The sequence below is a fragment of the Gopherus flavomarginatus genome, chromosome 6, assembly GCF_025201925.1.
Source record: "Gopherus flavomarginatus isolate rGopFla2 chromosome 6, rGopFla2.mat.asm, whole genome shotgun sequence".
In the NCBI taxonomy this organism is placed as follows: Eukaryota; Metazoa; Chordata; order Testudines; family Testudinidae; genus Gopherus; species Gopherus flavomarginatus.
Window position 1 is genome coordinate 23,024,778 of NC_066622.1, and position 25,780 is coordinate 23,050,557.

Consider the following 25,780-nt stretch of genomic DNA (forward strand, 5'->3'; position numbering starts at 1 on the left):
CCTTGACCCTAGCATTCTGGTGGCTTCCCAGAGTTCACCAGCTATTGGTCACTGGAAGCCAGGACTCATCCGGGGCTTCTGCTCTGCCTCAACCCATCTGAACACCTCTTGAGCCTTCATCTTCAAAGCCAAAAAGCTTCCTCCTCTACAGCCCTCTTAGAGCTCTGGAATTCAACCAGGATTGTAAAGCAGAGTGCAGATCTGAAAAACTCACACTTGGCCAATTTTATTCTTAAAACTCAACCCTAATTCAGTGTAAAATACATAGCCACTTGTCACTGCAAGTTCACAGTATGAGTTCAGTTGAGCATAAGCATGGTCTTCAGAGACCCTTCCATAGCCACTGTCTCTCCAACAGACAGCAATGCTGGCTCTTTAAAAGTCTCTTTCCTTGACCCAGGATATAGCTGGTCTGCCAGATCCCAGACAGTGCCCCTCTAATGATCATTTAACAGTTCGCTCATCAGTGAGCCTTCTCTCATACACACTCAAAACACTCCTTGTAATTTCCATTTTACTACAGTTCATGATTTCCATTGGTATCTGCTGGAATTGAGGAGCAGCCCTGTTCTCCCAGGCCTCCTCTCTCCAGACAGTGCTCTTCCTACAATACAATGCAATATGACATGGGAAAGGGGACCTGTTGAGACAGACCATGAAAGTGCCTTTGGCTCCATGCACTGAATGCTTCGCACATATACGCCATGGAGAAGCCAATCTCAACTCGCCCACCCCAAAATCCCACTCCCCTCCCAGTTACACAAGTGTTTTCAGTCACTGAAAAGGAACGGGTGGCAGCCAGACCCATCTTCTGGGTCACAGCTACATCTGGAACACCAAGGATCAGGAAGGTTCAGCATTTAGATATTTATGAACAAAGCTGGTCGAGGCTGTTATCACATGAAGATACAAAAGTCCTTCTGGGAGGGCTGGAGCTATTTTGTTCCACGATGGGTTTTTTTAAAGCCCAGGGGAAGAGGGAAAAGCCACACCAAGTGACTGAGGACCATCTGTGATGCACATCCTAACAGCTGTGTGATCAGGGAGGGTGGCATCGTGCTGGGGGTCTGGGTTGATTTAGGCATTGATGGCTTTCCAGCGGTCACTGTCAATGCTGTTGACACTTCCCACGTGGTAGGGCATTGAGGCTACGTCATCCAGGTAGGCTGCGGTGTCGATTTGGGTGCTGGAGTAGAAGCTGGAATCCACACCCTCTTTCTTGGCCACAGCATAGGCATTGGGGAGGTGCACATCTACATCCTCAGGCTCGTCCACTTGGCATTTGTAGGAGAAAAGGATCTTCGGTTCAGACCTGGAGTCAGGGAAAAGAATTAAGATCCTTGTTAAGTGCTGCAGTATCACAAGAGACGCAACAGCACCTATAGGGAACCTGCACTGTCCTGAAGGACAGACAGCCACAGCACATTACCCCATGGTACTACCAACAGGAGAGTTCCATGATCGAAAAAGCAGGGGGCTCTGCAGCTCAGCAATGAGGTACATTGGCAGAGCTACAATTGAACAGTCATGGCTGGAATGCGGCGTGTAGAGGAATATGCTCTGATCACAGCACATTTAGCTCCTAAAGACCATTGCTGAAATCCTAGTGCCACTGAAATCAATGGGAGTTTTGCCACAAACTTAAATGAGGCCAGGCTTGCCCCTCAAGGCTCCTCCAGCGGATTTCAAACATGCTCCAAAAGGAGGCATTTTTATCCGAAGAACCATCAGTTTCCATCTACAGCTGATTCCAAACCAAACTTAGCCCCTTCCAGACTGCATATGGGGCCCCAGAGACAGTTTTACTTGTTCTGAGAATACTTCAAGCCCTTAAATGGGGTTAAGAAGCTGCTGCTTCCTCCCCCATTGGCAAGATTCACACAAACATCCCTGCGTGTTTTGTTGTGTCCTGTTCTTGAAACATTGGTAAGATGAAGACACTGCACTTCCTCGGTCTGGCCACACAGTGGCACCTCAAGCCCAAGAATCAGTTACTCAGACAGCATTAGTGAGAGGCTGAGGGACGTTCAAGGAGTTCCCAGTCTGGTTTTGGATATCCATCATGCTAGCTCAGGGATCGGCAATCTTTGGCACACGGCCCATCAGGGAAAGCCCCTGGCGGGGCGGGCCGGGCCGGTTTGTTTACCTGCCGCGTCCACAGGTTTGGCCGATCGCAGCTCCCACTAGCCACAGTTTGCTGCTCCAGGCCAACGGGGGCTGCATGAAGTGATGCAGGCCAAGAGATGTGCTGGCTGCCCTTCCCACACGGCCCATTGGCCTGGGATGGCAAACTGTGGCCAGTGAGAGCTGCGATCAGCCAAACCTGCGGACGCTGCAGGTAAACAAACTGGCCCGGCCTGCCAGGGGCTCTCTCTGACGGACCGCGTGCCAAAGGTTGCTGATCCCTGTGCTAGCTAATCCACAGACCGTTTCTCTAAACCCAGGGTTCTCAAACTGGGGGTTGGGAGCTGTCAGCCTCCACCCCAAACCCCGCTTCGCATCCAGCATTTATAATGGTGTTAAATATATTTAAAAAGTGTTTTTAATATATGGGGGGGGTCACATTCAGACTTGCTGTGTACAAAAGTTTGAGAACCCCTGCTCTAAATCCATCTGAAAATCCAGGAGCCAAGACACTGATTTAATCCTGCTGTGGGACTCAGGCTCCCACTAATCAGTCGATTATTCATTTCAGAACCAAAATTACTGGTGCTTTGCAGACATTAACAGCTTAATCCTGACAAATTCCTGTGCGCAGTTTAAGTATTATTCCCATTATACAGATGGAGAAATGTAGTCCCAGAGAGGGGAAGTAACTTACCCACGATCCCATAGGGAACAAGCGCCACAGCCAGGAACAGAACCCAGTTCTCCTGAGTCCCTACTCCCCCACTGCTCCTTCCACTGCTTTTATTTTACAAATGGGACAAGTTGGGCACAAAGATCAACAGACATCAAAATCCCCTGTTGGTTTGGCTACTCACCCAAAGAAGCCTTTCAGGAATGCCACATAAATGAGAGGTGCAAAGAAGCTGAAGTAGAGGAACGTGGTGACGTCGACACAGCTTTGGAGGCAAGAGGAAACATGCAGCCACTTAGTGTCCGCTGTTTAATGAACACAACCATGCTATCCCATTCCATCCAGAGTGGGGGGAAGGGGGTGCGGAGAACCACAGGAAGAACCTTCTATGAAACAAGTACATGACCCTGGTGCAAATGAATGAGTTCTGCCGCCAAAGCCTCACCACTCCCAGACCCCCAAGGACGGAACCAGCAAGCCCCAAGTGTCTCAGTCCAGTACATCACAATTCAAACTCTGGGGGAGCGCCTTAATAGCAGGGCATTGTACCCCATAGCAGATCCTGCCAATTCCAAAGTACAACTCAAGGGGTGTCCCAACACTACTTCGGGGAAACTGTCTGTCTCCGTGTCTTCCATTAATCTCTACTGAACATGGTTTCTCCCACTGTGGAAACCCCAGACAAAACAATGCCAATGGCTAGTCATCAATGGAAACAAGATGCTGCCCCACCCTAGCACAAGAGGCCCATGTGGAGAGAACTAAGGAACAAATCCACAAACCCCTCATTCCCAGTAGCTTCCTGCACTGTTGCCTTTTCTTGGTGTGATCTTAACAGCAGTACTGTTCAATTCATGCCAAATGCTTTATTTCTGTTTAAGAACAGACAGGAAGATCATCATCCCAAGACTGTGCCTAGGGCAGGGGGAGAAGGTGATGCAAGGCACTCATTAAATAAGTCATCTTAATTGGGCTACAGATATCTCTTCCTCTTGCCAACCCAAGGACCCATCTACAGTAGCAGGCAGGATGCTGGGGGCCCCTGCATACATACCACAATCCTTCTATGATATCCACACAGAGAAGGGCACTGCCCAAGCCCTGCACCAGATTCAGCAGAGCGAGAATTCCAGCATAGACATAAAAACTCTTCCTAGCTGTAAGACAGACAAGGACACAAGGATGAAATCTAACCCTATCAGCACTGACTGAATACAGGATCATGATAGACACACACTGCCTCATGGAGGCGACACAACCCACAGCAGAGGGGAAGTGTGTCAAACATTTAAAGAGAAAGCACTATGGAATGCAGGAAGTCCATGTCCCATATTTCTTCCCCAGACCACATCTTGTGCCAGGAGCTCTGCTGGAGACCAGGAAATAAACAGCTATATATTAATAGGATATAATGGATGAAACCACAGGCTCATGCATCATCAAGAAAAAGGTGGAGTTAAAAAGGGTGGTATCAAGGCAACACATGCAAGCCTGTTACAGCTGGGCACGTTGACCAGGTGTTGGTCACAACGCAAACAAACGTGTAGCACAGGTGGCAATCTTGGACACAAAGGCCCGTGATTGAACCAAAGAGGTGCTATGGGTCAGGAATGAAGGGCATTAGTAAAGCTGCATGGAGGACAGACAAGGGGCACTTTGTATCAGGTGTGAGGGTACCAGCAGAACTGAAAAAGGAGAAGACTGGAATAGCAGGGGATACTGCAGATCTGGAGCAAGGTGCATTGGCAGAGCTGTGGCCTGGCAAAGATTGCCTGGCACCTGCCTGCAGCATGCCCAGCATGTCCTCTCGCTTTGGTGAGCATCAGACGGACTTTTTTTCATGTAAAGAATGAATAATCTAATGGAAGTATTCCAATAACCTGAACCACTCATCCTCTTGTTCAGCTACTGCAGCCATTTCAGGATGCTAGAGATGTATCATACTAACAAAAATGGCAGAGTTGCCAAACCAGACAAGACTAATTAGCAACTCCCAAGCAGTCAGTCTAGAAAGCTTAGAGCTTTCTCTTCCCAAGTGGCCAGACAGCAGCTGTACGCCAAGGTGATGTAACCTTATGTGCTACACAACAAGGGGCTTTACCTTTCAGAAGCCAAGCCCTTCCTTATAGTACTCGCCACACCCTACAAGAGAATCTTACTAGGACCCAAACACATTACACCTCTCCCCACTCCCACGATAATGGAAAAGACCCATTGTTTTCATTCAATGCCTTGATGGTCACAGCGAGGACACAAACACGCCTTCTCACCCTCTGTCATCTCAGGAAGGAGAGACTGAAATGCAAGACATGCCACTGTGCAGGGATTTCACCCCTCACGAATTAGCTACTTGCACTTTACAGAACCCCAAAGTAACCCTCATTTACCATAGATGCCTACATACATCTCATTGTGCTAGGACATTTTTGTCTGCCAGTATGAAAAAGTGCTGGCAGCTGGAGGGCTAATACTGACCAGCTACACCAAACCTACAGTATCCAAACCACCCAGAAAATGGAGATCTCACTGAGCAGCAAACCTCTACTCAATCCCCTGCCACATACCCAATGTCCCAGTCACTGGTTGAGTAGGGGTGTGTGTATTTGCTGTAAATTTGGTTACAAGGGATACCTAAGGAAAATGCAAACCAGCCCCCACCTCCAATACCAGGACCGGCGCCAGTGTTTTTGGCGCTGTAGGCCATTTTGCTGCCCCACGCGCTGCTCCCGCGGCCCCGGTGGAGCTGCCACAGGCGTGCCTGCGGCAGCTCCACTGCAGCCGCGGGACCAGCGGACCCTCCGCAGGAACGCCTGCGGCAGCTCCACTGGAGCCGCGGGACCAGCGGACCCTCCGCAGGAACGCCTGCGGCAGGTCAACCGGAACCGCCTGCCGCCCCCCCGGCAAAATGCCGCCCCTCAATAATCCTGGCGCCCTAGGCAATTGCCTAGGTGGCCTAAACGGAAGAGCCGGCCCTGCCCAATACATGGTTCTATCCCAGCACTGACTGGCTATGCCATATGAAGCCTGGTGTGTCCACTTACACGGTAGAGAAATCCGGTCTTTCAGGGGAGTTTTTGGAAGAACCACCACCAGGGAATAGACCTGTTGAGGCAGAAGGAGACAGCTAGGTCCTTGCCCCTTGCAAACTGTTCTACTGCTGGCTTGGAGTTAAACTGCTAAAGTCTCAAGGGAGTGGTGGGTGTGCAAAGTGCCAGGCACCCCATTGGCACTATACAAATATGAATTCACAGGGAAAAGAAAGGGGATACAGGAAACCAAGCCATTGATATTGAAGCCAGTAGGAGCCCTAGGTGCTCAGCACCTTGCTGGCTCAGGCCTTTAGGGGCTCTTCACTTTGGAACACTGGGGAAAGGCATCAAGCAGAGCTAGAATTTTGCTGCCAGAAATGGAGCCCCTCCCACCCAATCTTTATCTGCCCTCCCTACCCCTCTGAGAGGCATCAACTCCCAGGTGTTCCCAGTTCCAGCACTGCACGCAGGAAGTTACAAGAGAATAAGCAGGTCCCTTTGGGGAGCCAGGAGCTGTCCAGTGCCTGTGGTTTTGCATTTGACTACCTGGACCCAAGTCTCACTATGATGTTTAGAAGACATCAAGCATCTAGATAAGCAGAGATAATAAATACGCTTACCAGAGAAGAGGTATCAATTTGATACCTCTCCAAACTGTCTTTCCATGTGTCTCAGGGAGGGTCAGAATGTGCTTTGTCCTTACCAGAAAGAAGAAACAGGAGCTGGCAAGCCAGAAGTGCCTTCCTCCATGGCCATAGATGTTGAAGTCTTCCGCTGAGAGGTGAGCATCAGGGTAGAGGATCTCCAGTGTCCCCTAAAAGAGAGAAAGGCATTATCAGGACACAGCCTCTTACAGACCCCTCTATCCCCCCCACACACACACCACCACAGGACACCGGACAAACGATATTTGCATTTACACATGCTCAGACAACTGCTCCACTGAACCCTGCACCTTGCACTGCTCAGACATTCCTTCCTTCCCTTCCTCCCCCCCCACCTCCCCAGGCAATTCAGCCTCATCTACGTAAGATAGTGGATGAGATGTGGGTGAGAAGCTGGGGAGCACAGGACTCCAACAGAGCAGAAGGAGGGGGAAGGAAGTGGCAAGGGTAGGTGTCTGTTTAGCAATACATAAGCAGCTATCTGAATGTATGCGCAATCACATGTTATTGCAATGGGAGAGACTTCTCCCCGGGGCCCGGGGAGCAAGCAAGCCAGGGGACCAGCCATAGTGCTTGGGTCTGGAGGAGAACAGCTCCTGTGATGTCTTAGAAGATAGAACAGATGGGAAGCAGGAGACTGGATTCAAAGGACCACTGGTCTGACTGGGAATGGCAAGTGCCATATTCCCTTCTCCAGAACTGACACTTCCTATTGTAAGATCCAATCTGTAAACCCTTGCACTTGTGCACAGCTGGGAAAGGACACCCAGTCTCACATACCTGGAGCCCATCTGAAAGCAGATTAGACAGAGATCTGATTGCACAGACAATGAAGAGAAAGAGGGGATTACTGAATCGAGATACAGCTCAGCCACTTGGTATTTAATGAGGCTCTTCCAGAGTATCATGTGGTAACACTCAGCTCACTGCCTCTGTATGTGAGAGTCCAAACACTGAACAATGACTGCCCTATTACTCTGGTACTGCCTCAAATAGAGAGACTATTACAAAGGGCTGGCCATTGCCACTAGTGAAGATGAGAACATGCCCAGACACACATTGTTCAGAGAGAGCGAGACACAGCTAATATACCAAGCGGTAACATGATGGGAAGTGGCAGCTCTCCACTCAGGAGGCGGCATGAGACTTGAGGCTATGAGGGCCCACTGCACAGCTCTAGTTCAATAAGCATGTGCTGTTTCTCCTTCGAGTTCAGATGGAACTAAAGACTGGATTTGGAAGTAATTTCCTAGATGTGAAAAGCTTCAGCACCCACTCCTCAATCCCTTCAACCAGTCAGTCCCCGCCCTAACCTGGTATTTGATTCCCTGCCAGCCAGTCCCCTTGACTTGGGTTGCTTTCAGCCCACTGCACTAGAGGTGAAAGGCTCCAGTCTCGCAGAATGGAGATTACTCTTAGCTACATTTCTTTTCTCCTCAGACTCCAAAGCAACAGGCCCCTTTCTCCACACAGCTGGCCAGTTCTTTCCAGGCAAACGCTGCTCAACATCAAACAGCGTACTCCCATTCACTAGCACTAGCTTGCAGGCCCCAGTGCGCTCACCTGGGTAACAGAGTAAGCCAGTGACAACACTGTGGTGATCACCAGTACACGCTTGACACTGGAATTGCTTTCAAGATGACCTGAAAAGAGCAAGGAGAGATCATACTTCAGTCACCCTCACCACATCAGCTGTGTCCAGGAGCTGCTGTCACACTAGAAAGCCCTTGTCCACCTCCACCCCCAGTAGGAGGATTACAGCTCATTTAACTCACAGCAGCTGTATTACTGCCCAGATGGCTTAAGCCTTTCACAGGCCTCAGCATGTCATATCTATAAAACAGGAGAGTCTGACTCTGCTTCCTTCCCACTCCAGAAAAGCAACTTCCAGTACAATTACAAGTCAGAGTAAGCAGCAATGTTATCTACACAGAACTGCAGGAAACTTCTCTCTTCACAGAACAGCTAAAGGAGGAGTCAAGTCAGGGCCAACGTCATCTGGGAGAACCTGCATCGAAGTTGTGAGCCCTCCAGGGTGGGAGATCCAGTGTTTAGATACCGCAGTGATGAGCACGACAGAATCATCTATGAGCACACACATGCGCCTGAGGACTACTCGATGCTAAGGAGCATCCCCCTGGGCTCGAATGAAAGCACCTCTGACAAGCCCATGCCAGGGAAGAGGCAGCAAAAGGAGGTGGATAGAAGGGCCCCAGAGGAATCTCCCTCTCAAAGACGGTGGAGTTCAAGCAAATACAATAATGACTTTCAGAAGCCTGTGGGAAGAATTTGCATGCTGGAGGGGACATTTTCAAACATGCGCTTGTGCACCAGCATCCTCTCCTTCCCCCAGTTTGCATGCACCATCACCACAAGCGCATGTGTGACTCCAACATTCATGTGCTGTCCTGACAACTGCATGAGCCACACAGGAAATGGCACAAATGACACTTCAGATCATTTCCAAAAATGAGAACCTTGCTTGTCTTCCATTTTTATTCTAGTGATGCCCCGCTTCACAGGATTACCCCACCCCAACTTCCCTGCAGGCAGAGGCCAGGCTGCACACACCACCTCCACAGAAGGGAAGAGACACATCCGGAGCACTGGAAAGCAGGAAGCCTTCTGGCACCTACCGAAGGCAAGGCCTAGGATCACCACACTCAGCTCAATGGCCAGGAGGAAGAACCTCGTGATCTCCCACAGGATCTAAGAGACAACAAAGACCAGGGTCAGGAGGGCCAGGAGCCAAGGGGAAGTTTATATAGCGATACTCCACCCCCTTGCCTTGGGGGAAGACATTCTTCAGATGGAGCTGATTGTTCCCATATACCAGAGGTGGCCAAACCTACTGATTCTCCGAGCCACACATGATAATCTTCAGAAGTCTGAGAGCTGACCGCACCTGCTCAGGGCTTCTGCCCTGCGGCACGGTGGTGGGGCTCAGGGCTTCAGCCCCCTGGGAGGTGCCTGCCAGTGCTCAGGGCTTCAACAAGAGCAGGGCTGAAGCCCTGAGCCCCAGTGGGTGCCTCCTGCGGGGCTGAAGCCCTTAGATCCCCTCCCCATGGGGCAGAAGCCCCTAGCGTCACCACCTCACTTCAGGGCAGAAGCCCTGACCTCTCCCCAGCACTGCAATCTGGTAGCTGGAGAATGCGTGGCTCCGCAAGCCACACTGCAACTATAAGAGAGCCACAAATGGCTTGCAAGCTGCAGTTTGGCCACTCCTGCCATATACCTTCCTCATCCTTTGCAGAGGAAGGTGCCAAAAATTAACTAATCCCCCCCATTTATACCCCTTGCCACAAGGCCCAGCACTGCACACACTGCCCATCCAGCAGAGAAGGACTCAGTGGGAATGAATGATGCACCACCTGAAGGACTGAGAAAGTGGCCCCACTTCAGCACAGTTAAAGTCCTCTCTCTGGGGCAGGGGGTGTCATGTCTGCTGCATTCCCAATCACTGCCAACCCAAACAACATGTGTCTTCATCACCTTAGAAACTAGGACTATTGGGCTATTTTGCAGCAAATCTATGCCTGGCAGAAATTCTAGTGTCCTCCTCTGGTGCTGCCTATCCAGGGATCTCAAAGCATAATAAACCCTTAAAGCTCCCTAAGGGGCTGGTAATTATTATTTCACAGACAGGGAAACCAAGACACAGAGAGATGAAATGATTTCCTCTAAAGTGAAGCAGCAGCATATCTGGGATAAGAACCCAGGAATTTCAGGAGTAGCCAGTATATCCCCTGGGGAAGATGCTCATAGACTTCGGAAACCAGTCACACAACAGCAATTCCTATTTAAAAAAAAGATGCACTTCCTGTTATAGCATCCCATCTTACAAAGCCACGTAACAGCACATCCCCTGCAGGGAGTACAGGACAGGATATCTATATGTCCTCCGTGATTTCACAGCACCACAAACAGCAGAGAGCTGACAGAGACACAGACAGTTACTCTCATGAAATCTAATCCCTTATTTAATGTTCAGACCCTGATGCATGCAGCAGAGGCTCAGGAAAAAGATCACCGTGATCTAGCCAGCTACTCACAACAAGTAGTGTGTTAAAAAGCAGTGATCTGCCACAGGGAACGTCAGAGAGAAAAGGAACCTAGAAATTACAAGGGCACCCAGGGAACTCTGATTAGAGAAGCTTACATTTTCTAGGTAGGACTTCTGCCTCCAACACCACAAGAGCTACAGAGCATTTGATTTAGGGGATGCCCTCTTGTGGTAATCATTTAACTCTCTAGAACAAAATTTACTTTACAAAGATATTTCCTGTTTGCTCTTTGCTTGATCCAGAAACATTCACAATGGACTTCAGGGTTGTTTGTTCTCAGCACACAGGAAAGTACCCTACATTTTTCACAAGGCTGCAGCCAGGGCCATTAAAGTCTGGGTGTTGCCAGTCATTAGACAATTGTAGGAGGACCTGGCTTAGCATCAAGATGCCTCGCTGATTCATTCTCTCCTTGCAACATGGAGATTTTGCTCCTATTGATGTGTTATTTAGGAAGTTCATTGTTCCACAGATCTGGATGCTGTGATCCTTTGGATTTGGTTATCAAAATGAGACTCCACCGTATCCACACACTATGAACGTTGCAGATAAAAACATTCTTCCAGTATGCATGTAAACAGGAAGCTGCTAATCACAAGGGCCATAACTGTGCAATGCAGAAGTGTCGAGGGTCAGTGCTGTACTCACCTTATCAGCAACTGTGGCAGCATCAGAGGCACTGACGGTCATGGAGACAACTGCACGAGCAATCCCAACTAAAGCCACCACAAACACCTAGGAAAAGAAAGCAAAGGTGAGCTGGTGCCCATATGCTGCACATTGCCCATGATGCTAATCAGGAATTCTGCTCTAGGAACCAGTTTCCACCTTAGCTTGGAAGCCTAACAGTTAATACTCGGGGACTTCCGAGACAGAGATCCAAGATAGAGTCCTGGAGCCGGTCTCCCTCTCCCTAGGCTTACTTGGTGCGAGTACTGCATAGGCAGCAGGCTTAGACCCTGTGAAGGAATGAACACCTAATTTCCCTCAACAACCAGTGAAAGGAGCCTCTTCCAGTCCTTGTACACATGGCTTTATGGAGGGGATTCTCCAGAGTCCAAGAAGCTAATTCTTTTTTTTCCTCATTCGCACCACCTCAGCCCAAGTAAAGAGTCAATTAAAAAAATACCACTCCCAATGATGAAGGCAAGTGCCTAATGTGACTCAATATACAGAGCTCACCAGATAACAGATACCACAGGATATCAGCCAACAGACCTCAGATCTGTTATAAAGCAGAGCTCTACAGTCCATTCATTAAACACTGGGAGCCCTCGAGAATGCGGAAGGTGGGAAATCAGCTGAGGCCTAGGGCTTTCGAGTTTCTGAAAACACAAGTCTTTCCAAGAAGAGTTGCCAGCATTGTGGGCTAAATTATGCTAATCTTCTAGGGATATAAAGTGGCTAAACCTATCCCAATGGGGGAAAAGGTCAAATCTGATTAACCAGCTCACAAACTGTACTGGCCTTTCCACGGTGACGGCGAGCTGGGGGGCTATATCATAAAGCGTACTGTACGTGTTTTGAAGTGTACCACCTACTACAAATCTTCATAGCGCCTACTACTGATCTTCATAGCACCTTCCTGCGCATTCCAGCTTTACATCCCAGTGGGTGCTCTGAAGGACACCCTTGCAGGAGGGTGTGGGGAGGAGTGCAACGCCGGGAGAGCAAGCAGTGTTGCTACTCATTGGAGGGCAAGATTGGGGGGAAAATTGCTCTGAGAAGCAAAATCTCTGAATGCTCCATGGCACCAGTTTAGCAGCCATATTTTCCTCCCCTTTATGGGAACTGGATTTTCTTTGCTACTGCTGTAAGGGGCAAAAGACTGGCCTCTCCTCAAAGCCCATACTTATTTTTAACAATAAAGAAACTGCATCAGCTCAGTAAGAAAGCATTAAATTGTACTAATGTCAGGTGGGTTTTCAAACAGGGCAAGAGGAGATGTAGGCTGTCTTTAGCCTGTCACCAGTCCAACAGGCTGCACCATGCCCTGGGAGAGGAGAACCTTCATTAGCTTTTTAGAAACCAGACAGAGAGAGTTGTCTGAAGGGACACTCAATTTACAAATCCTGATTTCAAAGGAAACATTTTATATCCTCTTTTTTCCTACCAGTATGCTGGAGATTATAAAATGGAGATATGCTTTTCACTGTCTCTGCTGCTGGGTTCCTTTTTGCTCCTCCCAAAGCCAACAGTCTAGACAAGTTTCATTTTTGTTTCTTTCCCTCAGCTTTTGGTCAGCTGCACTTTTCTGTCCCATGGCACTTGCTCCCTGCTGAGCCAGTTGCACTGGGAAAGGTTTAAATCCAAGTTTTAAACTATTGATAATGCTTTTTAAAATTCCTGAACATTTTTCTAATTATTAGATTGTTCTAAAATTTCCTAACAACACCGGCCGGTCCCTGACATTCTGTGCCTGCATTACTTGACTGTACCCCCTTCCCAGAGCTCAGAACTTCCAATTATAGGTTGAGACTAGGTTTGCTATTATCTTGGCCTCAGTTTTTCACACTTCCTGGTTTTTGTCTGTTACTACTCGTTCCTAGTTTGAGGAAAGATCTCTCTCTCTCTACCACGGTGAACTCTGTCAAGCAGGGCACTGTACTGCTGCCACATTACTCCCACTGACAGACAACAGACATATGAATGCTGCTCTGAGGCAGCAGGGGCCTGACTACACACCCATGACAGTAGCTTCATGAACCTCATCCACACACTTAATCCAGCCAGGTCCCTAGCTGCACTTATACCATGCACCAATGGCAGCACAGCTGACAGAAACAGTAGCTACTACAGAGACTTTCCTATCCTGATTAGAGGCTGCATGTGACTTTTTAAACTGTGGAAAGGAAAAGGAGATCCTACGTGTTCGAGAACTAGGACTGTTCTCATCCACATGTTCTGTTTTCACTCTCCAACCTCGTATCACCAAGAATCCATGAGAACGCTCTCAGAACCAAAGCTGGCCATCCAATTAGAACAAGCAGCCCCTTTCCTGCTGCCTCAGAGAGGAATACCCAAGCTGGGAATCTCCAGGTTCCAGGAGCTCAACTGCAACCCATCACATCAGGATTTTCTATAGAGGGCTAACTTATGTGCAGTCTCTTTCTGGCAACTTCACGCATTTCATTTTTCAGGGGATTTGCTTCCACTATATCTCAGTGAAAAGTTAGTGTTGTTTTAAATGTGACATATTGTAAGAGAGGCAATGAGCAGGGAAGATATAAGATACTAGATAGTAAGGTGAAGTAAAAAAAATTGTGCTAGATTAAAAACGGGCCACTTAATGGTAGAGAAAGACCCAACCCAAAACCCCAGATCCAAACATCCCAAGTCTCAGAGAAGTGGAAGCCTGATCTGGATCCAAACTCTGTAGCTCTGTGCCCATTTCTAACAGTGAATCTTAATTTAAAAAGAAAACCTATATGTTTTTGCAGGAGCCAAAGGGCTTTTACCTCCAAGGGGTCTGACTCAGGTTAACCCCGAACGATAAATGTTCTGGGAAGGCGAGGGAGGGCAGACAAAAAACAAACACACACACAGCACTTTAACACTCCCCAGTCAATTCAGAGAGCAGACCTGGTACTCACTAGTATGTAGAAGGTAGTAAAGATGGGGCCGGAGGTGACATGGATCTTGGCTCTGGCAGAAGGCAGTTTCCAGAGAAGAAAGACAAAGAAAAGCACATTGGGAACCAGAAGCATAAGGTCCCAATAGCGGACTCTGCAAAAAGTGAAATAAAATAGTTAGAAGTGCATCTGCATGATTACCTTCCCCGAGAGGAGGGCAACAGCCTTACTTTCCCCTGCTCCCACACCTGAGAGGGAAAACCATCATTTCCTAGACAAGGTCCAGCCCCAGCTCCTACACCTCACCTGGACTTCCCGATGTCTTCATATAGCAAGAGCAGGCACTTGTGTGGCACAGTGATGTTGGTGTCGTTGATTGCCCATGTTGTTGTTTGGGGCAGAGCAGTCACATTATCTGAGGCCATAACCAGGGCATTGGCAACAGAGTGGGTGATATTGTCATACGTGGAGAACCTCACCACAGACGTCACAGACTGGGACATCCTGCCTCTGCTCTGGACAGGGGACAGAGAGTTAGAGTCACACTCAATGGGTGCTAAGACCAAGCATGATACAACACAGAACAACCAAGATGAAGGCAAAAAGCAACCTTAAATCAACTGAGCAGGAAGATCAGCAAAGAGTGTCCCTGACATTAGACCCTATGTAACTGCATCCTACTCGCTACTGCAAACTACCAACATCAGCCCGTTTCATCTAAGGATCTCCAAGCAGTCATCAACAAACTAAACCCCTCACCGCTTCTGGGATACAGGTTACTATCACTGTCCCTAATTTATAAATGTAGAAACTGAAGAAGAGTTATTCAGTGACTTCTCCAGTGTCACACTGGGGGACAGCCAAGTGTAGAACCTGTAGCCCAGGGTAACAGTTACCCCTTCTGCCCACTGTTCCACACACCCTCTCCCTAGCATTCTGAAGGAAGATGAGATTGGTTTCAGCAGGGGAGTGAGCAGTTATCATATGACCTGCCCTCCTTGAATGCATACTCACCCTCTCCTTGCCTATATACCTGACCTATCTCCACATCTCTCCGGTACCAGGGGCTGCTCCTGCTGGGTTATTAGTTGTCATTCATATGTTATTGGACCAAATTCTGCACTCACATCCATGAAATCTCAAGTCCTGGCCACTGATTTTAGTGGGGTTGTAGAAACTGGCCCCATGATTTCTTCTAAGAACCCAACCATACCACAATCCTAACTGGGCTCTCACACATAGTACTTACAAACTGACATGCAAATTATATACAGCCCACCACCAGAGAAACGCAGCCTGGGAGGCATGTCATGTTATGCCTCAGGGGACACAGTGTGTCATGGGGTTAAAGCAGACTGGGAGATGGGAGACCTGGATTGCTTCACTAGTCCTGCAGCTGATGTGATGTATGACCTTGGGCCAATCCCCTCTCTACACAGAAGTTTCCCCACTGTGAATGAGAACCCGACCTTTCACTGTGCTTTACAGTTCACAGACACAAGATGCAATACAACTGCAAAGTCCTGTTCTCTCTACAACCCAGCTCTCCCCAGCAGAGCCATCTCAGAGCACAGTGAGGTTAAGAAAACCTGCCTACTGTCATCACAACGCCACATGTCCCTGGGTAGTGGGCGCAGACATGTCACTGGTAGGGTATGTCCACTGAAAAAAACCCCACCGCTCACAGTAGCCAGTCTCAGACACTGGTTCAACAGACTCAGGTTCTGGGTCTTACACTCTTGGGCTAAAAATAGCAGTGTAGACATTCTGGCTCAGGCTGCAGCCCGGGCTCTGAAACTTTTCAAGGGAGGAGGGTCTCAGAATTTGGGCTCTAGCCCAAACCAGGAATGTCTACACTGCTATTTTTAATCCCGGAGCATGAGCACGAATCAGTTGACCCAGGCTCAGAGATTTGCCATCACAGGGTTACTGGGGTTAGGGTGGGTTTTTTGCAATGTAGACATACAGATAAAGCTTTGGCAGCCAGTTTCCTGTAGCTAATCCAGGATTAATCTCAACAAAATTCCCCTTCGTGTGGCTTCAAACTACAGCCAGCACTGTGAAAGTGAGCAGACAGGATGAGTGGATTTAGGAAGGTAGGGTTTTTTGCCACATGCTGGCAGCAGGAGTCAGCAGATGGATATTTTCACAGATGGGAGGAGAGGTACAGCTATGTATCATCTGCTGAACCTTTAGCATTCAGGGTTTACCCTTCCAGGGTTCTGCCTGAAACTCTCATACACAGAGCTGTTCTTTCTTCTGGAAAACTGGGATCCTTTCCAGGGCTTACAAGGCAAGTGGGGGAGCCCTCTGCTAACAGACCCACTTTTCATCCTACATTCTAACAGGTACTTGTTAGGCTGGGGATTTCTTTAATGATCACTGTATGTTTCACCACCTTAGGTACATAACATTAAACAAACACACTCTTGGGAAGATTAACTTTGTGCTGAGGTGGCAATTTCTGTGCCAGAAATCCTAGTTTGGCAGAGGTTCCAATGAGTGACCTTTGGATTATGGAGACATCTTCTCCTCCCCTAAGAGGTGCATTTCACCTTCTCCACTTCCCACAATTCCTAATCAGCGTAGACACGTCACTGAAGCAGGCATTTTCCTTCTCTAATTACTTTGCTCTATCCATCTAGCCTGACGCATGCGACGGACCTCTTCACTCTAGGAAGGGCAGGAATTGGGTAGGAAAGGGTGAATACCATCATGCTTACTCGCAGAGCGGAGATTCTGCCTAACTTTTTTTTTTAAATAGGATGCCGAAGGGAGGAGAAACAGCACCACGAGTGCAGGGAGGGGAAAGAGAGCCATGAAATCAACTGTGAGCCATGACATCCCAATGACATCCACTTTGGGACACAGCATCTGACCTGCCTTCCCCAAGCAGAAAGAGCTTGGGCAGAAATCAGTCTCTCTGGGAGTTAAATAAGAAAGAACAAACATCTTTCTTGTAGAGGGCATCCCAGAGACACCAGATCCTCTCCTTAAAACTCACTGGTATCATGCAAATACAACACAGTGGTGATAAGCAGAGCTGGGCTGACCAGACCTAAGACTTACAATCACAAAGCCTTGAAAGGCAAGTCAATACTGAGCCTGCCTCTCAACCAGGCTACTAGTTCTGGGCAAATGCTAGTTGTCCTTTTTGCTTCCAAAGACGCTCGATACAAAAGCAAAGTAATCAGACATCTAGCACTTAAAGAACAAGTCAGGCTAAGTGGCACTGTTTATAGTGGTTAGGGGTTATAGTAAGGGAACATCAGTATGGTGAATTGATCAAGTGCCTTTGCTCTGCTCTCACTGAAGCACCGGGCATTTTTGCCACTGACTTTTCCAATGGGAGCAGGAACAGTCTCTAGGCTACATAGTCTTAGCTCCTTCATCCACCACAGGACTGTGCTTTAGCAGCATATTCCCCAGGGCTTTGTCCAGTCTAGTCTGAAATACAATCAGCTGTGTGTATTGTGAGAGATGTTTCATTAAGACCTTCTACACCACCAAATGCTGCACAGCTGTTAAACTCTGTTGAGGCTGACCTAGGTTGGCCCAGGCTGTATGGATGAGGCAAAATCATATTATACCCAGGTAAAAAAAAAAAAGTGCTATAGCCCAGGTCCCTCTTCTTTCTCCTACAGGAAGTGTTTCTTTGTCAAACAGCAAATCAATTCACACTCTTCCTTCCCCATATTTTGGACAGAGCTGAAGCCATTCTGACCTAAACTGCATCAATGTCTCTTTCCAGCAAGCCCTGGACTCACAAGGGACAATAGGAACAGGACATTTTACCATTATTATTGATCTAGGGCAAGAAGTCCTAGTCACGGAGTAAGCATGAAGCACTCATGTTATTGTTGGTGTGATATAAAAATGGTGGGTATTTTTGCCCCCTCACTAAAAAAAGGTGGATTTTTTTAAATTTTATTTTATTTTGAATTAAGAGAGTCTAACAATTTCAAAGATAGATGAAGTTTGTGGCTGAAATTACCGGACAGCAGTCTGCTATCTCAAGGACCATCTCCTCTACAGCTGAATTACACAGCTAGCAGGTTGTAATTTGGTTTCCCAGACTGGTGAGGAAAGGATATTTTTCTTCCTTTCTGGGAACCATGTTAGAAACCCCTGTTTATCCATTACATGGCACGATGAGCAGCCTTTTCCACATACAAGCAGCCCTGATGACAGAAAACTGTGCTAACACACACCATGTTTAAATGCAACTGTTATTGCAATGTCTTTAAAGGTGAAAATAAGGGTGGGGGGGTGAATTGGGAGTGGAGGGAGGAAGGTTGAAACACAGCTTTTCAAGAGTCAATGTTTGCTTTAAAATTCCTGAATCCTCATTTTGTCCACGGGACAAGCTCACAAGATGGGTTTTTCCACTCAGTGGCAGAAATGCGTTTACTTAATTCCCCTCTCCCTTTCCAGTTTCAATTTCACATCAGAATTTGAAGCAAGTTTTAAAAAGTAAAAGAAAACCACAATGCTAAAATAATAATTAGCATAAGTCTCACCAGTGACCAAAACCCACTATATAATGAAGCCTAGGTTATGAGCAGAGTCCTTCATAAATATCCCTTAGCTTACCACAGCAGACAAGAAGGTAGTGCTGCCTTCTTGTGGAGGGGTGAGAGGAGTAGCAAAGAAACTTGCAGTAAACAGAGTCAACATACCCCATGTAAGAGAGGAGGGAAGGTAGGATGACCACCTGCTTAAAGCAAATGAAGGACTCCAAAGATCCTCACCCCCACTCCAGCCCCTTTACATCACGCACCAGAGCAGAATAAATGGGCCCTAGAAGCCCTGGTTCCAGCCACAAAAAAATTGCCCCAGTGCAGGCAGTAAGGATGCTTCCAAAGGGTCACCTCACCAACCCCCCTTAGTCCCAAACAGCACTGCAGCCACAGAGAAGCCCCAGAAGGCTGGGTAACTCAGGCCCCTATGTCTGTGTTATGCTGGTGGCCTGGAGCACAACTTAAAGCTGTCTTAGTCACCCCCACCCTTCAGCTGCAAGTTCTGAATCATACCACATAAGAGAATCACACCTCAGGTTATAGTCTCAGTTCTGTCACGCAAACACTGTGACAACTCAGGCAAAGCACTTAGCCTCTCTCTGTTTCAGATTCCCCATCTGTAAAATGGGGTATTCCTCATCTGCCTCTCCAATAGGGCTGTAAGGTTAAATTCATTACATTCTGTAAGGTACTTTAGGATCTTTTGATGAGAGATACCTAGAGAACTGCAAAATATTACGTACACTGGAGATGAAAGGTCTTAGCATTCTGCCATTTGAGCTCACTTGACTATGCCAGAGCAGACTTGGTTCAGAACAGTGGTTTTCAACCTGTGATCTGCAGACCCGTGGTGGTCTGCAAATTACATCTAAGATTTCCAAAGGGGTCCTCACCTCCATTTGAAATCTTTTAGGGGTCTGCAAATGAAAAAAGGTTGAAAACCACTAGTTTAAAAAACAATTTAGTTTTTAAAAGCTAGTGTTTTCTGATGTATGTGAGGGTTAACAATAGATGCAACATACTCTCACACACAAGTGTTACCACTGCCATCTGTTTCCACAATTTCTCTTTCCTGGATATCCCATCCTTATTACCACAAACATTTTTTGCTCCATGTTAGCGATGAGTATTTTTTAGTTGATCATATGTTATAGAATATTTAGAATTTCATTTCCGTTCACAATGATTACCTGGAGCTCAATTACATCGCAAACGGCATTACGGAGTGATCATATTAAGTACCACAATAAAAAGCTTAAATAAGAAAGATTGCTTGTGCACCCTTGGCAGATTTAAAGTCCAACACATCAATTGCCTTCAAAATAACCTAAAACAGTATCAAAATCCAACAGAATTTTTTGAGAACTCTTAAGTTTGGTCCTGATCCTGCAATGAGCTCTGAGTGAACAGAGTCCTGGGCATGCATGGAGCCCCACTGTAGGATCAAAGCCTTACCATTAGGTAAGAAACTCAGGCCAACATTTTAAAATGTGTATGCCTCATGTTAAACAGCTAATTCCATACTTTGGCACCTAAACAAGTAGCCTAACTTTCTGAGGCACTGAGTACCCACCACTCCCAAAAGAGTTTGAAAATCAGACCAGCTATGAGGTGTCTAAAGAGACATTGAACTCGAGGCACCCAAGTTTGAAAAGTCTGGCCTAAAAAATTAAATTTTAAGTAAAACTTGCTCCCCAAGTTAAGAGGCCAGGTCTGAAGGCCAGTTAGAGATCATTTGTCAAATCCTGTTTACAGTCATAACAATAGCTTTGTTTGGGAACACAGGGGTATGCCAAAGATTTTCAAATAGGGGTTCAATAATCATCATAAAGAATTCTCCCAAATTTCTCCCACTTCATACAGTAAAGCAGCATTCCCTCTTAGTAAAGGCTTTTAAAGAATAGCATTTGTACATTCTTAGACAGATCCTCCATATGCAGGCTAACATAAAGGCTCCCAGCGATGGCTATAATTCACACACCATGCAGTTAGCTGTTTGTGCTTCCCAACAACAGCTGGGCCAAGCTGCCACTGCCTTCCATCTGCCCAGATCTGCTTGATTTCCATTTTGAAATACTCACTCCTCATGGAAGAGGTTTGCAGTCAATTTCAGTGTTTCTCAAAAACAACACTAAAAGCTCCCAGTCAGCAGCACCCAGGCAGGTGCTGCTAGAAGTTACTGGTTTATGAAACCCAGTGCACATTCAAAAAACACAATTAGCAAAAAGAGAGAGTATTTCTCAACTTCTTTAGAACTCCTGAGACCAGCAACAAGCTCCCCAACATACACACATCCCCAGAACAGATTGAACAGGTATTTCCCATTGAAACCTGCCTACACACAAAGAACCTGTCTAGCCCAGGAAAAACGGTGTATTGTTAAACTGTAATACATTAAATGAATATCCTAGTGTAGCCAGAGCAAATTATAGTTTTAACATGTGTTAGCTGCTCAGGATGAGTCCAAGGCTTCCGACTAACATGTTAAAACTATCCAAACACACCCCAAGTTACCTCACTATAACTAAAGGTTCGTTTTAAAGCAATGTAGTTAAACCCATAAAAACCCTTGTGTCAGTTTAAACTTGGATTATATCAATTTAGCTTGTATTAGTAAATATACAGGCAGAAACTAAACCTATGTAACTTGTTTTTAATTGATACAGGTGTGCCCACATGGGGGTTTGCAACACTTATTTTAGTTTTTAAAAGTGATTTTAAAAACAGATGCAACTTCTGCATATAGCCAACCCCTAAGAAGCTCATTGCTCTCATATTAGCGGTACCTCCTCACAGGAAGGCTTGAAGAGACGGGATATGAATCAGAGAAATGCAGGGCTGAAATGGACCTTGAGAAGTCATCAAGTCCAGGTCCCGGCACGGAGGCAGGACAAAGTAAACCTGACAGGTGTTTGTCCAACCTGTTCTTAAAACACCTGCAATGACCGGGATTCCACAACCTCCCTCCGAAGCCTATTCCAGAGCTTAACAACCCTTATAGCTAGGAAGTTTTTTTCTAGTATCTAACCTAAATCTCCCTTGTTACAGATCAAGCCCATTGCTTCTTGTCCTACCTCCAGCGGACATGGAGAACAATTGTCCACAGTCCTAACAGCCCTTAACGGAGCCGAATATCGTTATCCGCCCCCCACTGACCAGCCAGGCTAGAGACCTCGGTTTAAGAAAAGCTTTTGAAGCCCAGGGCCGTGGCTACACAACACCCGGAACCGAACTGACCAGCTCCGCTGCGACTGGCCCCTTCCTTAGTTCCCTGCGAGGCCGCGCCCGGACCAAGTTACACGGAAACAAGCCGCGTCCACACAGGGCCCCTCGGACACCAGCGGGGCCCGCCCCCTCGCCTGGCTCGGCGGCCGCCGGCAGCCCCGCACGCCTCAGGCCCGGCGCCGGGCTCCCCCTTTCACGGAGCTGGCCCCGGGGAAACCCTCCTCCCGGGTCGGCACCGGGCCCGGCGCGGGCGGGGCTCCCTCTCCCGGCGGGGGCCGGGCAGGCGGCGGGGAGCCACTTCTCCCGCTCGGGCTCGGGACCCCGGCCGCGCTACTCACCCCGCGAGAACCCAGCTGGGGCTCCGGCCCCACCGCTTCCACCGGCCGCGGGCCCGGGGAGCGTCGCGAAAGAGCCACACCATAAGGGAGCCGCAACCCTACCCATGTCAGCTAGCCCCCTCCCTTCCGCTGGCACCCCCTTTCCCTCCGGGTGGGGTCTGCTGCGGCTCGTCGAGCCCATGTAAGCCGGAGGGGACTCAACTTCCCGCGAGGGGGAAGGAATGGCCTATTCGTCTGGGCCTAGAGTTGGTATTTACAGAGGATCTCTGGGCCGGAGTTCTTTGCCCAATCACGAGACGCCTAGGTCAAGAGAGTCGCCAAAAAGAGAAACAAAACGGCCATGGGAACCAATGGAGTTCCCTGGGAGGCGGGACTTGACCTGCAGGACTGCCAGGGTCTACAAGGTGCAGGGAAACAATTCACCCCTCTCCTGCCAAGCACGGAGGGGTATTGGCAAAGTGGGTGGGAAACTCGGAGTAAGGCGCTGGGGTGAGCAAAGGTGGCAGAATCTGGGCCACAATGAATATGGAGGGTAAAGAGAAAGCAGAGGATCTGGGTAGAGAATGGAAGGTACAAAGCAGGACAGGTACAAACTGAAATCTATTGCAGGAGGGTCTAACGGAGAGAACTGGGTTAGGATTGCAAAAGAAAAGAAGCAGAATACTGGAAATCAGATGGAAAGGTCAGGATAATATAATGGGTCCCAACACTAAACCAAACAGCTTAATGTGAGTGAGCCATGGGCAGTTTCAGGGTAAAACAATTTGATTGCATAGGATGTTCTGTGTAAAATGCTTTAAAATCACCAGATGGAAGCTGCCAGAGGAATGCAGTGTTGAATAATTTGTGTTGTAGTCTCAGTCATTAGGCAAAAGCCGTCCCCAAAGCAACTACTTTTTCATCTATCAACACCCACTTCTGCTGGGATCACTACAAGACTTTAACCAGCTTACAGTGACTAAGTTGGGAGGCAGTTGAGCTAATATTTGCATATATGGAGAGAACATTTATACACATTTTATCTATTTTTGATGGTATTCCTCTTCCCCCACCCCACCCATTCATTGTCATGTTTCTTCTTGGACCTTAAGCTTTTGGGGGCTGGATCCCTGTCAATGAGACCATCATATTGACTGGAGTCTCTGGGCCCTGCCACTATATAAGTAATATAATAAGAATTATTAAATAGGCTCATATAGTCCAAAGAGTTGCAGAATGTCTGCTACTGTCTTCAGATCTTTGTATCTTGCTTTCTGAAAGTATAATTCAATTCTCATTGATTTAATTGAGAGGTATATTGAGCCTGGGGTTGGCAGAGGCTCAGCATACAGGTGAGCCAGCACCCACACCTTTAGAAGTTCCCTGTTGATTTGACGATTTCACACCTTTCTTTGAATCCCTCCACTCACTGACTACTTTAAAAAAAAATTGGCCACAGCAAACATAAGATACTTGTCTTTGCTTTCAGAACCTTTGACAACCAATCCCCATCGCTATCCCCTCGCTAACCTTGTCATTCATTATCAAGATGTCAACCAGCCTCCATTGCCCACTTGTTAAATTTCAAACAAGCACTGTCATGCTTTTCCCATGCTGTCTTCACACTTGGGAGGAGCTCCCAATAAACCTCTGCAAGACTAAGTCATTATCTTTCTTCAGCTTGCTCCTTAAAACTCTCCTCTGCCATGAAGCCTACAAAAAATTGACAATGGTTAGACTGCTGGTGCATTGAGGGCACTGCCTACCACACCCCGTGCCCCAAGTCTTAATAAATACTGTCTAGAATCATCAAGTATTGAGCTCTCCACACCTCTGCGCCTAGGTCTGCGGCTTACATAGGTGCACACACAAAGGTGTGAAACTGTGCTACCTCTTCATCTTTCCAACGTTGTCAACATTTTCATTTTGCTTCCTGGGTTTTCTAATAGGAACATAGGCATTATTATTAAAAATAACAAGAGTGTTTTCATCCACAAATCTCAAAGCATTTTACAATATTAAGTGAGACAACAGCTTCTTGCCTGAGAGGATGAGAAATTTAGAAGCCTTTGTATAACCTTGTTAGCTTCTGGTGGACCCCTGGCAGAGCTGTCACTATGGCATCTCCAATTGTTCCAATTCACTCTACTTTGGTTCTAGGAAATCTCATTTCATTGAAATATTTTAGCTCTGGTGGAAGGTGCTGACTTGATGACCCTGGAGACTGTAGCCCTATATCCACAAGACAAGGACAGCATGAGCTGCAGCAGGGCAAGCTTTGCTCTCACCAAGCTATGTGCCTCATCCTTGTCTTGGATAGGGGAGTTCAGTCTCCTTGGCTCATTCAATCCTTGCCATCTGCTGGGACTGACAAAAATGGAGGTCAGTTACTGCAATCTTGGTGGTGGTGGATTTTGTTATTTTGTTGGTCACCATTCCACTAGGACAGTGGTTCTCAAACTTTTGTACTGGTGACGCCTTTCACATAGCAAGCTTCTGAGTGCGACCCCCGCGTATAAATTAAAAACACTTTTACATATCTTTAACACCCACATAAATGCTGGAGGCAAAGCGGGATTTGGGGTGGAGGCTGACAGCTCGCGACCTCCCCATGTAATAAGCTCGCAACCCCCTGAGCAGTCCCGATCCTCAGTTTGAGAATCCCTGCACTAGGAATTAGACTGATTTCACAAAACTCTTTTCACTCAAGCCACCAGGCAATTATCAGATGGTAAAAAACAGCCTTTACCTGGATTCAGACCAGCAGATGGGTGTGAAGGGTTACTTACCCTTCTCAATCCCATGGAACTTCCCAATACATAGTCTCACCTAAGGGCGGACGAACCTGGATCCAAACACTTGAGCCATTTCAAAACTAGCCATTGATTTTAACTGCCCAATCTGAGCCACCTAAGGGCCTGATTTTCAGAGGTGCTGCTGAGCACCCGTAGCGCCCATGGGTTTTATTAGGTCATCTCTGAAAATCAGGCACAATGTGTCTGAAGTTGGGCACTTGTAAAAACTTGTTGGGTACTTGTGCACACTTGTAAACGTGCGAGCATCAGTCTGTCTCCTTGGGAAATGCCACTTGCTTACCCCATCCAGCTGTCCTGTGCCTGGAACAAGGTGTCACCTTGTGGCGAGACCAATGCACTAGACCATTAAGTTCCCTTGATCTCGCGTTATCCTGTTTATCCATCACTCCCAGAGAATAAAAACACACTGGCCATCTGGTCACCCTATACCTAGCACCCAGCTCCTCCCAGCCCCCACTCCTCCCACCCACGCCAACCCCCCTTCCCTCCCAGTCCCCTCACCCCATCTTCTTCCACCCAGCCCAGCCCCCCGGTCAGCCCCCATCTCCTCCAACCCAGCCCAAGCCCCTTCCCTTCCCAGTCCCTGCACCCCATCTTCCTCCACCCAGCCCCGTACGCCCTGACTCCTTCCCGAATCCCGCCTACGAGGTTTCGATGAATATTCATGAGCGGCTCGTTAATTATTCATGAGATTTCGCGGGCTTTTGCCGACCACGTGGAGTCGTTTTTTCGCGCGCGGGATTCCGGCCGGTAGAGGAAGCTGCAGCGGGAG

At 47.7% G+C, this 25,780-nt stretch overlaps 1 protein-coding gene across 5 annotated transcripts; it reads right to left on the minus strand.

Moving 5' to 3' along the window:
- Positions 1 to 202: 202 nt before the first annotated feature.
- Positions 203 to 22,461, minus strand: TPRA1 (transmembrane protein adipocyte associated 1). 5 transcript variants are annotated; one of them, XM_050958519.1, is made up of 11 exons: positions 22,316 to 22,461; positions 14,437 to 14,645; positions 14,152 to 14,284; positions 11,207 to 11,293; positions 9,131 to 9,203; positions 8,058 to 8,137; positions 6,533 to 6,643; positions 5,842 to 5,902; positions 3,855 to 3,957; positions 2,985 to 3,065; positions 203 to 1,312 (listed from the first exon to the last, which is right to left on the minus strand). In XM_050958519.1, exons 2-11 carry the CDS (start codon positions 14,631 to 14,633, stop codon positions 1,078 to 1,080), a joined length of 1,161 nt encoding a protein of 386 aa, XP_050814476.1. In that variant the 5' UTR covers positions 14,634 to 14,645; positions 22,316 to 22,461; the 3' UTR covers positions 203 to 1,077. The 5 variants fall into 5 exon arrangements, with proteins under 5 accessions (XP_050814476.1, XP_050814478.1, XP_050814477.1 ...); XM_050958521.1 differs by lacking the exon at positions 22,316 to 22,461 and adding an exon at positions 22,210 to 22,263 and having other exon boundaries at positions 14,437 to 14,640; XM_050958520.1 differs by lacking the exon at positions 22,316 to 22,461 and adding an exon at positions 21,725 to 21,818.
- Between the last annotated feature and the right edge of the window lie 3,319 nt (positions 22,462 to 25,780).

Excerpts from the sequence above, each read along its gene's own strand:
- TPRA1 (XM_050958518.1), bottom strand. The coding sequence starts at position 19,417 with ATGCTAAGACCTTTCATCTCCAGT. Across the intron at positions 3,066-3,854 it reads GATATCATAGAAGGATTGTG|CTGTGTCGACGTCACCACGT; the intron begins GTATGTATGCAG and ends TTGCCTCCAAAG. Across the intron at positions 1,313-2,984 it reads TTCCTGAAAGGCTTCTTTGG|GTCTGAACCGAAGATCCTTT; the intron begins GTGAGTAGCCAA and ends CCCTGACTCCAG.